This window comes from Aspergillus ochraceoroseus, assembly GCF_002846915.1.
Source record: "Aspergillus ochraceoroseus IBT 24754 chromosome Unknown P175scaffold_1, whole genome shotgun sequence".
Taxonomy (NCBI): Eukaryota; Fungi; Ascomycota; class Eurotiomycetes; order Eurotiales; family Aspergillaceae; genus Aspergillus; species Aspergillus ochraceoroseus.
The window spans coordinates 491,838-505,709 of NW_024468476.1; the positions used below are offsets into that span (position 1 = coordinate 491,838).

The 13,872-nt window shown below is 43.1% G+C and overlaps 7 protein-coding genes and 1 non-coding gene across 8 annotated transcripts; 4 read left to right on the plus strand and 4 right to left on the minus strand.

The window, feature by feature from the left end:
- Positions 1-1,822: 1,822 nt before the first annotated feature.
- P175DRAFT_0496898 (uncharacterized protein) lies at positions 1,823-3,104 on the minus strand. The gene is made up of 2 exons (XM_040896154.1): positions 2,631-3,104; positions 1,823-2,564 (listed from the first exon to the last, which is right to left on the minus strand). Exons 1-2 carry the CDS (start codon positions 2,734-2,736, stop codon positions 2,050-2,052), a joined length of 621 nt encoding a protein of 206 aa, XP_040755155.1. The 5' UTR covers positions 2,737-3,104; the 3' UTR covers positions 1,823-2,049.
- Positions 3,016-6,662, plus strand: P175DRAFT_0448059 (alanine--tRNA ligase; the record flags this gene model as incomplete). The annotated part of the gene is made up of 7 exons (XM_040894405.1): positions 3,016-3,109; positions 3,185-3,330; positions 3,379-3,417; positions 3,461-3,496; positions 3,561-5,969; positions 6,044-6,501; positions 6,552-6,662. 6 exons carry the CDS (start codon positions 3,016-3,018, stop codon positions 6,215-6,217), a joined length of 2,898 nt encoding a protein of 965 aa, XP_040755156.1. The 3' UTR covers positions 6,218-6,501; positions 6,552-6,662.
- cyp3 (putative peptidyl-prolyl cis-trans isomerase) lies at positions 6,123-7,167 on the minus strand. Its single transcript, XM_040896155.1, has 4 exons — positions 7,010-7,167; positions 6,751-6,896; positions 6,552-6,689; positions 6,123-6,501 (listed from the first exon to the last, which is right to left on the minus strand). The coding sequence occupies exons 1-4, from the start codon at positions 7,077-7,079 to the stop codon at positions 6,310-6,312; spliced, it is 546 nt and encodes a 181-aa protein (XP_040755157.1). The 5' UTR covers positions 7,080-7,167; the 3' UTR covers positions 6,123-6,309.
- A 486-nt stretch (positions 7,168-7,653) lies between these two features.
- On the plus strand, positions 7,654-9,785 carry P175DRAFT_0496902 (uncharacterized protein). Its single transcript, XM_040896156.1, has 2 exons — positions 7,654-8,167; positions 8,240-9,785. The coding sequence occupies exons 1-2, from the start codon at positions 7,833-7,835 to the stop codon at positions 9,417-9,419; spliced, it is 1,515 nt and encodes a 504-aa protein (XP_040755158.1). The 5' UTR covers positions 7,654-7,832; the 3' UTR covers positions 9,420-9,785.
- A 144-nt stretch (positions 9,786-9,929) lies between these two features.
- Positions 9,930-11,600, minus strand: P175DRAFT_0468608 (DUF3844 domain-containing protein; the record flags this gene model as incomplete). Its single annotated transcript, XM_040894972.1, has 4 exons — positions 11,043-11,600; positions 10,803-10,981; positions 10,571-10,714; positions 9,930-10,523 (listed from the first exon to the last, which is right to left on the minus strand). The coding sequence occupies exons 1-4, from the start codon at positions 11,362-11,364 to the stop codon at positions 9,930-9,932; spliced, it is 1,239 nt and encodes a 412-aa protein (XP_040755159.1). The 5' UTR covers positions 11,365-11,600.
- P175DRAFT_0512917 (uncharacterized protein) lies at positions 11,601-13,594 on the plus strand. Its single transcript, XM_040898716.1, has 4 exons — positions 11,601-11,997; positions 12,049-12,383; positions 12,437-12,578; positions 12,628-13,594. The coding sequence occupies exons 1-4, from the start codon at positions 11,876-11,878 to the stop codon at positions 13,268-13,270; spliced, it is 1,242 nt and encodes a 413-aa protein (XP_040755160.1). The 5' UTR covers positions 11,601-11,875; the 3' UTR covers positions 13,271-13,594.
- P175DRAFT_0496903 (uncharacterized protein) lies at positions 13,214-13,543 on the plus strand (the record flags this gene model as incomplete). Its single annotated transcript, XM_040896157.1, has 1 exon — positions 13,214-13,543. The coding sequence occupies exon 1, from the start codon at positions 13,346-13,348 to the stop codon at positions 13,538-13,540; it is 195 nt and encodes a 64-aa protein (XP_040755161.1). The 5' UTR covers positions 13,214-13,345.
- On the minus strand, positions 13,487-13,558 carry P175DRAFT_0t21. The gene has a single exon. It is a non-coding gene; the product is annotated as a tRNA-Gln (tRNA).
- Positions 13,595-13,872: the final 278 nt, after the last annotated feature.

The following is a 13,872-nucleotide window of genomic DNA, read 5'->3' on the forward strand; positions in this document are numbered from 1 at the left end:
CTTAATCTTAAGGAAGGGGGTACTATTATAGTATAAAGCTATAGTATCTATCTAGTTAGATTCTACCTTAACTATCTACTCTTATTCTTATATTTAAGCTATATTATTCTTAATCCTATTATAGCTCTTTAAGCTATATCCTATCTATTACCTAATACTTACTATTCTACTATTCTGTCTAGTTAGCTCCTAGTTAATGAATATCTGAATCTGACTCTGCCCCCTAACACATGATAGTAGTAATTAACTTCTAGTAAAGAAAAATTATATAATATTAGGGTATAAAATTAGATTTAAATATTTATTAATTAGGAGCTAATTAAATAGAATAGTAGAATAATAGATATTAAATAATAAATAGGATATAGCTTAAAGAGCTATAACAGGATTAGGAATAATATAGTTTAAATATAGGAATAAGGGTGGATAGTTAAGGCAGAATCTAACTAGATAGGTACTACAGCTTCGCGCTGTGACACTAATATTTAATTATATTATTTTTCTATTAAATATAATTAAGAAGGTTAATAATAATAAAGTATAAAATAAATAATTTATAAAAATTTTTTATAATAGTAATAGAAAATTAGTATATTTTAGTAATATATTATCTTAATTTATTAGGGGTATTATATAAGAGAGCTTCTATATTTTTAGATAATATAAATAATAAGATAGATATAATAGTAATAATTAACTTCTAATAGAAAGGAGCTATATAGTATTAGGGTATAAAATTAGATTTAAATATCTATTAACTTAAGAACTAACTAGATAGAATAGTAGAATAATAGGTACTAGATAATAGATAAGATATAGCTTGAAAAGCTATAATAAGATTAAGAGTAATATATGGCTTAAATATAGGAATAGAGGTGGACAGTCAGGGTAGAATCTAACCAGATAGGTACTATGGCTTCACACCATAACACATATATTATATTATATTAATTAGGACTAGCTTTATCTTAATAAAATATTATATTAAATTAAGTATAATATATTATAGTATATAAATATATTATTAAAAAAAGATAATTATTATAATAATTATATAATATAAATAAAGCTAATTATATAATAATTATATAATATAAATAAAGCTAATTATATAATAATTATATAATATAAATAAAGCTAATTATATAATATATAATCTTATATTAAATAATTAAATAATTAAAGATATTTAAAAAATACTAGTAATAATTAAGTTACCTATATTATACTAGTAACTTAACTAAATAATATAAATAATAATATAATAACCCTTAAAGTACTAGGAAGCAAGTACTTTATCTTATTACTACTAATACCTTCCTACTATTATACTCCGTGTAGCTTTGCTTCCCTTCCCAAAACTATCAATACCCAAGCGCCTCGCCAGCGAGACACTTACACTATTTTAATACCTATTTTAATGCCTGCTAATACTTGCTTTAATACCTACTTTAATGCCTGCTAATACCTCCTTTAATACCTCCTTTAATACTTATTTTAATACCTATTTTAATTCTAACTTTCATGCTATATTTTAGACTATACTATCTTCTATTTTAGCTTTAGTTTGCCATATACCCAACCTACAAGCCGCCGAGCGTAGCGAGGATTTAAGGCTAGTATTGAAAATAATAATATACAGGCCATAGAATTTAATCACTGGAATATTTCCTCTCTATAAATGATCTTCTAGACTGTCGATGTTGGCTTGTCAAGCGCCACTGGACTGGAGTTGGAAACTTTCCAACCGTCGCAGCCAATTAATCATAATTACTGCGAACCCACACATAGAATAGCCTGCAACTTCTAATACCAACACTTACTTCGCACCTAGTTGGTGTATTATCATATCGACCTGCTAAAGCATCTGGGTTACCCACGTATATCACTTGCGTGTGTTTGACAAGCACCGATAGGCAAATAATCGGATCTTCTCTCCTCCCAAGTTAGCCTTTTCATCTACCACCCGAGTCACCAGGAACCTTACTGAACAATTGCGAGGAATACCCAAAGCCGAGCACACTGCAGGGCCTAACAACACAGACAGCATCATGGAATGAATGGTTTCGATAAACCACCGTCACTTTCTCCATCGATATCCATGTTGTCTAAATTTACGCCACAGTGAACAGTGATGCCCGTATCCGCAAGCTCGTTCGTCGGATTCTGGCTCCGAGCCCGGCTTCGACTAGTAGGGCTCCCATCTCGCAATCGATGCAATCTTGCTCGCTCCCTACTCTCCATTATAGCCCTTCGCACGCCATCCTTCTCCCTCGGAATCGATAGAGATGTAGGCTCTCGGTAGAGCACTATTTCGCTGCACGGGGGTTTGGTATCAGTAACCAAGATTCTAGACACCGACAGTTTATCCTCAAGCCCCGGTAGAATCATGATAGAGCTACCGACGGGCTCATCGTCAGCTAGCTCCCGTTCTAGGTCGTGGATGTAAATAGTGTGCTTTGTATCATCCAGCATCATTGCATCGTTAGAATTAGATACTCCCGATGAAGCCTGTAATCGCGCCTCTTGGTTATTGCATGAAGAGGAGTGGCTTATCACAGTGTCTAAGAATCGAATAAAATTAGATCGGAGTCCATCTTATATCGTCAATACCAGTATTCTGCGCGTACCTATGTGCAAGCGATCAAATTTTTTGGCCAGAGGCTGATCTTCTTCTGGATCATCCTCTGCGGGGCGCTTCCTTCCGTGAACTCCCACATTAGAATGTTGCGCCATCCACCACAAACAATGTTCAACAAGTGAAATGAAAATGTCAAAGGATAGGATATAGTCCTACTTCATACTAATTTAAAGCCTTAAGCTTTTAACAGTATTTAATTCCCCTGAATGCGCTCTTATGTGTGTTGCTTGATGATCATACCCAGACTCTCCAAGACTTTGGGGGGGTTGACTCATTTCTCTCACTTTGGGTCCAAACCTAGAACATTCGACCATCTTCACATTCTCACGCCCTTACCAATATTTCCTACCAACACCTGTATAAAGCCTTTCACCATGGCTTCAAACAAGAACGATAATATAAAATGGACCTCCAAGTGTGTTCGGGACACTTTTCTTCAATATTTCAAGAAAAATGGCCACAAATTCGGTAAGTGAATCAGTGGCGGGGGAAATTTTCAAGACTTCAGAACAAGAGCTAAAATTCAGCGTCTTTTTTGTACAGTGCCTTCAGCTCCTGTTGTCCCTCATGCTGATCCAACCCTACTTTTCACGAATGCGGGGATGAACCAGTTCAAGTCCATATTTCTGGGCACCGTCAATCCCCATTCTGATTTTGCAACCTTGAAGAGTGCAGTCAATTCGCAGAAGGTTAGCCTTCATGTTATTGTTTCTGAAGCATAGCTAATATATGTGTAGTGTATCCGCGCCGGCGGTAAACATAATGTTGGTTACAGTGTACGCTTTCTTTGGACGTCCACTTGCTAATATTTTGATTTAGGACCTCGATGATGTGGGCAAGGACAGCTATCACCATGTAAGAACACTATTTGAACCGGCTGTTACCCTTGACGCTTCAATTTCTAACCCTATCTAAATAGACCTTTTTTGAAATGCTAGGAAATTGGAGCTTCGGTGACTATTTTAAAAAGGAGGCGATTCACTATTCATGGCAATTGTTAACCGAAGTATATGGACTGGATCCCAGCCGTCTTTATGTCACTTATTTTGAAGGTAATAAAGAAGGCGGTCTTGAACCAGACCTTGAAGCCAAGGAGCTGTGGACAGCTGTGGGCGTCCCCAAAGATCATATTCTCCCAGGCAATATGAAGGATAATTTCTGGGAAATGGGAGACCAAGGCCCATGCGGTCCTTGCAGTGAAGTTCACTATGATCGCATCGGTGGACGCAATGCTTCCTCCCTTGTAAACCAGGATGATCCTAACGTTCTTGAAATCTGGAACAACGTTTTCATCCAATACAACCGCGAGTCTGATGGATCTCTGCGTTCGCTTCCAAACAAGCACGTCGATACAGGAATGGGATTCGAAAGACTGGTGTCGGTGCTTCAAGACAAGCCCTCGAACTACGACACCGATGTGTTCAGTCCAATTTTTGAAACCATTCAGCATATTACCGGAGCACGGGAATATCGAGGTTATTTCGGTGCCGAAGACTTTGATGGTATCGATACTGCCTATCGTGTGGTGGCGGATCACGTCCGAACCTTGACATTTGCGATTTCCGATGGCGCAGTACCAAACAATGAAGGCCGTGGTTATGTCATCCGCCGTGTCCTGCGCAGGGGTGCTCGCTATGCTCGGAAATATTTCAAGGTCGAAATTGGAAGCTTCTTTTCGAAGATTGTGCCGACTGTCGTAGACCAGCTCGGTGACATGTTTCCAGAGCTGAAACAGAAACAACAGGATGTTATGGAGATCCTAGATGAGGAGGAAATTTCTTTTGCAAAAACACTGGACCGCGGTGAGAGACAGTTCGAGCAATACGCCCAGCAGGCAAAGATAACAGGGGACCGCAAACTACATGGGGCTGATGTATGGAGGCTCTATGATACATTTGGCTTCCCAGTCGACCTCACCCGCATTATGGCAGATGAGCGCGAACTCTTGATAGACGATCTCGAATTCGAGGAAGCACGTTCAAAGGCAAAGGAGGCGAGCAAAGGCCAAAAGAAAACAACTACAGGGGCAGTGAAGTTGGATGTTCACGACCTGGGAAATCTGGAAAAGATGAATGATGTTCCTAAAACAAACGACGACGCCAAGTTCGAGAAGGGTAACATCACTTCTCAAATCAAAGCGATTTACCATGGAAAGGCTTTCCATTCATCAACTAACGCAATACCTGAGACGGAGCAGTTAGGTATTATACTCGACCGCACCAACTTCTATGCCGAACAGGGTGGACAAGAAAATGATACAGGCCGCATTGTTATCGATGGCAAGGCAGAGCTGGAGGTTGTCGATGTCCAGCTCTATGCTGGTTATGTCCTTCACACCGGCTTCATGAAGTATGGATCCTTCAATGTGGAGGACACTGTCATTTGTGAATATGATGAGCTTCGTCGATGGCCAATCAGGAACAACCACACAGGAACACACATCCTGAATTTCGCCTTAAGAGAGGTGCTCGGTGATGGAATAGAGCAGAAAGGGTCACTCGTTTCTGCTGAGAAGCTGCGGTTTGACTTTTCTCACAAGTCTCCTATCACAGATGCGGAGTTGGCTAAAATCGAAGAATTATCGACTGAGTACATTCGACGCAATTGCAACGTATACTCGCAGGAGATTCCTCTTGTCACTGCGCGCCAAATTTCCGGGGTCAGGGCTGTTTTTGGCGAAACATATCCTGACCCTGTTCGCGTTGTTTCTGTCGGCGTGGATCTCAAACAAATATTACGAAATCTTGAAGACCCAAGGTGGAAAGAAGTTAGTATCGAGTTCTGCGGCGGTACCCACGTACAAAAAACAGGTGATATAAAAGAACTGGTCGTTCTGGAAGAAAACGGAATCGCAAAAGGCATTCGCAGGATTATTGCTGTCACGGGTGAGGATGCCTATGAAGTACAACGCCTAGCGGCAGACTTTGAGAAACGGTTGGATCAGCTGCAGGCCTTGGCTTTGGGACCAACCAAGGAGCAAAATGCAAAACAAATCCAGGTTGAACTTAACCAGCTCTCTATATCCGCACTACAGAAGTCGAAGTTTCGGGAACGCTTCATGCAAATCAACAAACAGATTATCGACGAGCAGAAAGCGCAACAGAAACTCGAGTCCAAGAAAGCTATTGAATCTATCACTTCCTACTTTCAGGACCCGGAGAATGCAGCCAAGTCCTGGCTCATCGCCAGACTCCCAATATCGGCAAATTCAAAAGCCGTCAGCGAGTCTTTGAACTACGTGAAGTCAAAGCTCCAGGATAAGACAGTCTATGTTCTTGCTCCAAGCTTAGAGGAGGGCCGTGTAGCCCATGGCTGTTATGTTTCAAAAGTAAGATATCCCCTTCTAGTCACACCTTCACATACCAGGATGGAGTTCTAATGAATTATACTTGGCGTTTCCAGACAATGAGTGATCAAGGCGCTTCTGCCAGTGAGTGGGCAAGTACCGTGTCACGAGCCGTTGGGGGCAAGGCTGGGGGTAAAGGGCCGACTTCCATTGGCAATGGCATCAACGCTGACAAAGTCGATGATGCTATAACTTTGGCTTCCGAATATCTCAGTAGATTTAAGCTTTAGTTTTATGTCCTTGAGTATGCAAGGATGATTTGCTATTTATGATTTTTTTAAGGAAAATATATCTTTTTGGGGCAATTCAATGGTGTTTCTATTTACATTTCACCACACTGAATGATTGTCACATCTTGGTTTGGCTTTTCCCTCGTGGTGCGAGTGTTTTCAATCATTTGTACAATGTCCATTCCTTCCACTACTTGGCCGAACACAACATGTTGACCATTCAAATATGGTGTTGCAGTCGTAGTTATAAAAAACTGGCATCCATTCGTATTTGGCCCAGAATTCTGGAAGCATTAGACTCGTACCACGAATTTTGTTTCTCGAGGGCTCTTACCGCCATACTCAGTAAACCTGCGCGATCATGCTTGAGTTTGAAATTCTCATCTGGGAACTTTGCTGTCCCATACACGCAACAGGAACCTGTACCGTCACCATTGATAAAGTCCCCCCCTTGGATCATAAAATCCTTAATCTAAACAGGAAATAGTTAGGACTAGAAACAGGTTGGATTGAAGAAATAACCCCGGACATACTACTCGATGAAATTTGCTATTTTTGTAGCCCTGAGGTCGTCCTTGGGGGTTCTTGCTTTCGCCCGTGCAGAACTGACGGAAATTTTCAGCCGTTCGAGGCGTTGTATTCGCAAAAAGCTCCATTTTAAGACGACCCAGAGGCTCGCCTATAGAACCCGGTAAATTATTAGCTTCCAGTATTATACCGTGGCCTAATATTGTAGGGTTCGATTTGATGGGGTGGAATGGGAATGTGCAACATGTTCTCGTTCAGACTTACCACCGAGGGCGACATCAAAGAAAACAACTGGATTGTTATTCTGGGATGGTCCTGTATTTGGGTTACTCATCTTTATGTCGCCGATTTCGCTAAACAATATTCCTGTAATAGATGATGTGCTGGAACTAAATAATGAGAACTGGTGTGCTGTGGGATCTCTAAACTGTAAGTCAACCAGCGCTTTCTGGTGGTGTTCATTTCTTGGCATCCACAAATGAGACTGTTAAAATTCATTTATAGTCGGGTATGATATAGCTCTTGTGCTAATATATAGTCTCAGATATAATTACCACTGGTATTTGCTGAATGGAAATCATGCAGTTTGTATTTTATAAATTAGGTATCCTCTTGGACCAGAATGATTACTGGTCTTTCTTCTCTAGGTAGTTATTCTCAACAGTAGGCTATATCATTCTGCTGAATTCAACTTACAACTCTCCGAGTGTAAAAAAAGTATCAATGGTTTATTCATTAACCCTTTCTCCTACATAAACCAAGGTGATAGCTAGACTAGAAATGCGACAGATCTCTGCTCCAGTCCCCAGGTCGTATATGGCCCTTTTTAGGTAAGCGTGATCTCTCCCCGGATTAATCAATGTGGGAATAAACTTGGCGCGAAGGATGATCGTCCCGTGACCAGTCACCTCATCCCCCCGGGGGGGAATGGCTCTAGGAACATATACATTCTCTGCTAATCTAACAACATCAAGTTATAGCAATAGCCTGGGTGAAACCAGGGCTCTGGCCCACCGAAAGCAAATATCATCAGTGATGATCCATCAGGTGCGCGTCCTTACGTGTTCCCTGAGCAGCCCTCGACTCGATGAACCGAACCACACTGTGGTGGACCTTGTTTACTGGAGCGCCCAACGCTGTACACCCTCCACATCCAAAGAAACTAAAGCCACTGCTATCATCGCTTGAATTAATTACACCTCTGCCCTCCAATCGACCCCTTTGGGGCACGTATTCCGAATACTGTGCTCCTAGAACCCCTATTCTTGTTTATCTTGTTGCCGGAATGGCTTCAACAACGAGCTCCTCGACCGGAGCAACTAGTACCGATCACAATTCGAGTAATGGAGGCTCGAGCTCTACGAGCTCTCCATTCTTGTTTTTTGTAGCTCTTGGTTTCGGTGTCGTTTTTACAAATCTATGGTATGTTGTTGTCGTAATGACTTCGGTCCCGGCCTTTTTTTTTTGGGGGAGGGAGGGTTCTAATAATTATAGGATCATTGTCGGCGTCAAGTATTGTTTTAGATACAATCAACGGAATCGCCAGTTGCGCAATGAAGAGACTGGGGCGCCCATAGATTTAATAGCGATACCTCGAACTCATCGAAGAAGGAGGGAAAAAAAATTAATGACCATGGATGAAGTAAATGAAAGATTTCCACTGATAAAGTACAAGGTTTGGAGATCTTCAAGGGCGAACGCCGGCCTTTCAACCACAGGAGGAATATCTGCCCCAGATACTAGCGAAGAATTAACAACAAAAGCGGAAGATGCCGATTTATCTGTCCGTAATGGGGACGCATCGTCGTTGGCAACATCGCCACTCAAGACTCACCAGCGGCTTAATTCGAATCCATCAGAGTCATCGATGCCTCTCCAGCACACCGAACCCCGATTCACGCAACCGGAAGAAAAAGCCCTGAATGATTTAACAGATCCTGGTCAAATGTCCCTCGACATAACTTCGGGCGCAAATAAACAAGAAATAGGACCGCATGACGAGAATATCTTAGACCAGGACGATGATAATGATCACTACATTCCCACCGCAGTACCCCCCGATTTTGCCGCGAGCCCCGGAGACTCATGCGCAATTTGTTTGGACTTGATTGAGGATGACGATGACATACGCGGTCTTGCGTGTGGACACGCATTTCACGCTTCATGCGTTGATCCGTGGTTAACAAGTCGCAGGGCATCATGCCCCTTATGCAAGGCTGATTACTACATTCCCAAACCCCGTTCTGATGCCGCTGAACCAACGACGGGATCTGAACGCAACGGCCGCAATGCCACTCATCGAACTACCGTTCCAAGACAGCCGCAGGCGGTATTCATCCGGGGACGGGTCAATCCATTTCGCCAGCCAATGGCATTATCCGAGCCTCACTCACAAGCCGGTCCTAACAATACACCGATTTCATCCCAGCCGGTAACCCGACTTTTTTGGAGACTGCGGGATGTTCGCTCGCAGTCCACTGATCACTCCCTGCACAATAATACAGAAGTAGAACAGTCCGTACCCCATAGCCGGGGATCAAGGATATCGTCTCGACTATTTAGCATACGCCACCCTTTCAGCAATGGGAATCGGGATTTACCAAGGAATACAGGCGCTTCACCTTCCGGTACTGCCCAATCTCCTAGCCAGCTTGAGGCTGGCCATACCTTGTGAACTTTACTGGGCCTGATGTTTTCCTGGCTTCACCTTTATCCCTTTACTCGCAATATTGTCAGCATCTGGAATGCCCATTGCGGGATCTTATTATAGATAGATACCAACCCATAACCGTCAAGACACACTGTTGTTTTGTATACAATTTCAAGCAAAGTCAATATCCGAACATTGGCTTTGGGTTCGCTCACATCTGTGGATGCAATAATGCCCACTCTTTTTGTCCGATTTTTATATTGGCATTTTTTGTACCGTCTCATTTTAAAGGCGTTGTCGGTAGATACTCTATTTGTTTTATTGTGTTTTGCGCCTAGGAGGTCTTCGCAGGTTGGGAATATATATATATATCCCGAATTTAGCTGGTTCACTTATGTCTTCGCCAAAAAGGTAGAAAACCTGGCTAGTTAACGCATAATTCTGGTATTTGTACAAATACACTAGGTGAGATGTGGATATCAACTATCATGATGGCTAGCATCGGAGCAACTATTGCTTCCGTGACCCACTGATTCACTTTTGAGCCTTAACAGTTCCTACCCCAGCACTGATCACACCGGGCAGTTCGCTATTTCCGACTTGATATATCATCCCGATCGCTGTGCTGACTGCAACTGCCACTGCTACAGCGACACCAGCAATCAGGAAGAACGGAGAGCTTATATCCCGCTTTTGGCAAGCTGACCCTCCCCACTGCACCCTACGCTCACTACCATCCGCACCTTTGACAATAGTTTCATAGCATTGACATGCGTAACAGTCGCCGGCACCCCGGTCATTTTCTGACCCCGATTTCCTATAACAGGATCCGTGCCCAGAGCATGTGTTTGTGGCTTCATTGCAAGATGAATTCGACGCATAACAAAGTGGCGTTAGAGCAAGGGAGCTCTTTGTCCTTTGATCAAAGGCTGCGAGTTGCGCTTTGTTGGCCGAGTTTAGCGAATCCCGTCTCATAATGGGCTGGCCAGTTTTAGATTGCTTTGAGTTTGACAACACTACTGCCGTGACCCTTCTATTATCCGAAGAAAGCGCTGAAAGGTCGCTGAACAAAGATTTCAAGAGGATGGAGGTTGATGGACGAATCTCTGGCTGTATTGTGCGAACCATCTGGCATCAGTGACTACCAATGAGAAGCAATGAATGTTAGAGAGTACCTTGAAAGCGAGCCGAAAAACCGCAGTGGATGTGCGCTCGTCAATCTGGGATTCGCCCATGGAAATCTGACTTAATAGTTCATCACCGAAGAGGCGAGGCAGAGTTTGGAGTTCAACGTCTGTGGGAGTACAGAGCTTCGTATCCTAAAATGAGATAATAATGCGACTTTAGCGGCACCGTAACACGTCAAAATAGCATCGCCATTGATAGAGAGGGCGCATGTAGGGTTACCTTTGATACTGCAGATTCTACCTCAATGTCGAGGTAAAATTCACACCGTTTGCTATCGGGACCGAGGATGCCCTCTGGGCTGGCTTGGAGCAAGGAATCAAAAAATGAATCCCTGGTAAGGAGGCTCGGAAAAGATGCGACTGTAACTTCGCCCTGGTATTCTCTTCGGATTGATGATTCTGGAAAATAGCATTGTTAGAATCCCATACAGGATACATGTTCACGAAGGTATTAACATACCAACCTCATCAGTTATGGCCTCAATCATAACAAGAACATTGTTTAAGCCATCTCCCAAGGGGACACTAAACAAAGGGCTTGAGGCTCCTCCTAAATTGCTCAGAAGTTTAAGAGTGCTTTCGTCTGGTTGTCCTAGTGTTGACAGTGTGGATGACTGTGTTCGAAGCTCCAATAGTTGGCGCAAAGTGCTGTCGGATATAACCGTGGTCTTTGAGATAGACCCATCGTTTGTTGAGTCGAAAGTGAACACAGAAGCTTCAAGAGCATTTGTTCCAAGGGCTGTTGCTGCCAGCAGAGTGAAACAGCTCGAGAGAAGTCGCATGGTGGTATAAATTGACAGTTCTTAATGTTTGGAGATGTGGCGACTTCTTTGGCCTAGGAGGATCGCTGTTTTAACCTGGACGTCGTAGTCTATAGGACCGAGTTTCCTTACGCAGTGGAATAATTCTGTGGATGGCTGCGTCGACAACTCTGCTGTATTTCAACCGCCAACAATTGCCAAAGTACGGACTACACATGATATGAACAACGAAGTTCTTCTTCGATAAGGGGTCACGTGGTGCCACACGCTTGTACGATTGTCCATCGGCTACCTCGTACCTAGGTAGGTACGCATATAATGATAATCAAGTCCATCACTATCTTTTTCTTGTGCAGCATACGCTCCATGCCTAGTCATATTTCCATAATATTATTCTGAGATTACCTGCTCAATCCTGTGTTGATCGTGTCTACCTTTTCAAGCGCCTCATTTACAATCCAACCTCAACCTCCAAGGTTCGAATGCAACGGATTTGTCATAGCTAGCCTTTCTGTGCAGATGCAATAGACCAATGACTCTGATGAGGCGATTACTTCCGAGCTCTCAACTTATATTTCGAATCAGTCCCCCATTTCGTCATAATTTGCATCTCGCCAATGTCCGTAACGTGAAGGTCAAACGACCGTGGGTTAGGTGGGTAGGCCTTCTCTACGCTGAGTTCTTTTTCCCTAATTAAAATAACAGGAGATTTTTTACCACGTGCTTGCTTTATGGTGCTGCAATTCATATATGGAGCAGTTTCGTCCTCGTGAAATTTGATGATCCATCCCATGATACCAATAACTCGCTAGAGCGTTTCCCTGAAGATGAACAGGATGAGCGTATGCAACGTAAATCGGCAATTGACAGGGACAGACGACTTTCATTTGATAAAGGGCAATCCGCTGGGTCTGATTCTGTGTTCATCCCACTAAGCTGGCCACGGCTGCGTGATGGTGACTACTATGCAGCGTCAGACCCTGAGTGGCAGACTTTTATCAAGATCGCCCGCGATCGCGAGAGGCTTAAGGCTCTTAAAGGTAATTTCCCGGACTAGCTCTTCTACTAGGGAGTCTCGCTCACTTGTGGGTAGATGAATTGGTATCAGTAGTCCTAGGTGATGCGTCACAGTCAGGTCTACTGTTGCGAATGATTGGGGGCCCTTTCACAGTGACAGGATCTTGGCTGGTTCATCACTTCCCGTCTCGGGCCCCCCCTGTATATTATCGTTCCGGGTATGTATCCTCGCTATACCGGGGCTTCACGTCACTCATGATTTTTCAGGCTGGAATTAACGGATGCTGGAACATCTTGGGTTTCGAAGGCAATGTCTGATGAGGATGGGGGGCGGCTTCAGAGGTGCATACAGCCCCTTTTTGTGACACTTGCTGTTAGGGATGCCTATTTGGTTTTCTGGAGAAGTCTTCTTTCGCGGTTTAACTTTGGCAGCTCAGAGGATGAGCCCGCATTGACCACGTCGAATCTATCATACAAGACGTCCTTGACGTCAGATTTTAAAGCGTTGGGCAGGTTGGGTGATTTAACACGCTCTGAACCCCAGAATACCCCATCTCCTAGTTCCCAAAGTACTACATCGCCCAGCGACGACGATTCTCGTCTTCATCCCTCCATTATCCTCTCTACATTGCAACGTTTACCTTTGCCGAAATTCGGTCCTGGCTCTGACCTATATGCAGCGTCTTTGGCCTTTAAGCGGCGATTAAATGAATGCTGGGCGCGCGAGTTGCATGCTCACCGTCGTGGCACATTTTATATTGCTGGGCCTGTCGGCCTCAAGGGCTCCAAGGGATTCTGTAGGATTGAGGTCAAGGGTGAATACGATCCAATAACTTGCAAATGGATATCTGTCTCGATGCAGCTCAAGGACCTGAGTATTTTCAACCAGAGACCTCTTGGTGGTTTATGAACCTGTGCTTTATGCCGGGGCAATTGTATGGATAATAGATCGTTGTTTCACAAAAAACGTAAAGTTTTTTTTATGATGACAAGGTTCACTTCAAAAGATTTAAAGGATAGAGAGAAAGTGTTAGAAGAGCAAAAGGACAGACAGAAAGACAAAAAAGAGGACAACCCCCATGAAGACACACACGATTGTAAAGAAAAAGTCAAAAAACAGAAGAGAAGGTCTTGCCCGGATTCGAACTGGGGTATTTGGAGTCAAAGGCCAATATGCTAACCACTACATCACAAGACCGTCTTATAGGCTTCAGATTTTTTGGAATGTATTATCAAAGTATGATCAAGAATGTGAGGGCTTACTTAGGCTAATTGTAGTCAAATGTCATAAAAATGATATCATCATCATCATAGCCCAATTGCAATTTATAAAACCCCAGCCAGCTCTCGTAGTACCTACCACCCCATAATCGAATATCGCCTTGGCAAGTATTGTCTGGATTTCTTCCAACTTTTGTTAACAGTCAGTGAGCCCTCACTATTTATAACTCACTGTCCACAACTCACTAACCTTGCTATTAGACACATTTGACTTTCGGGATTCTTGTTAAT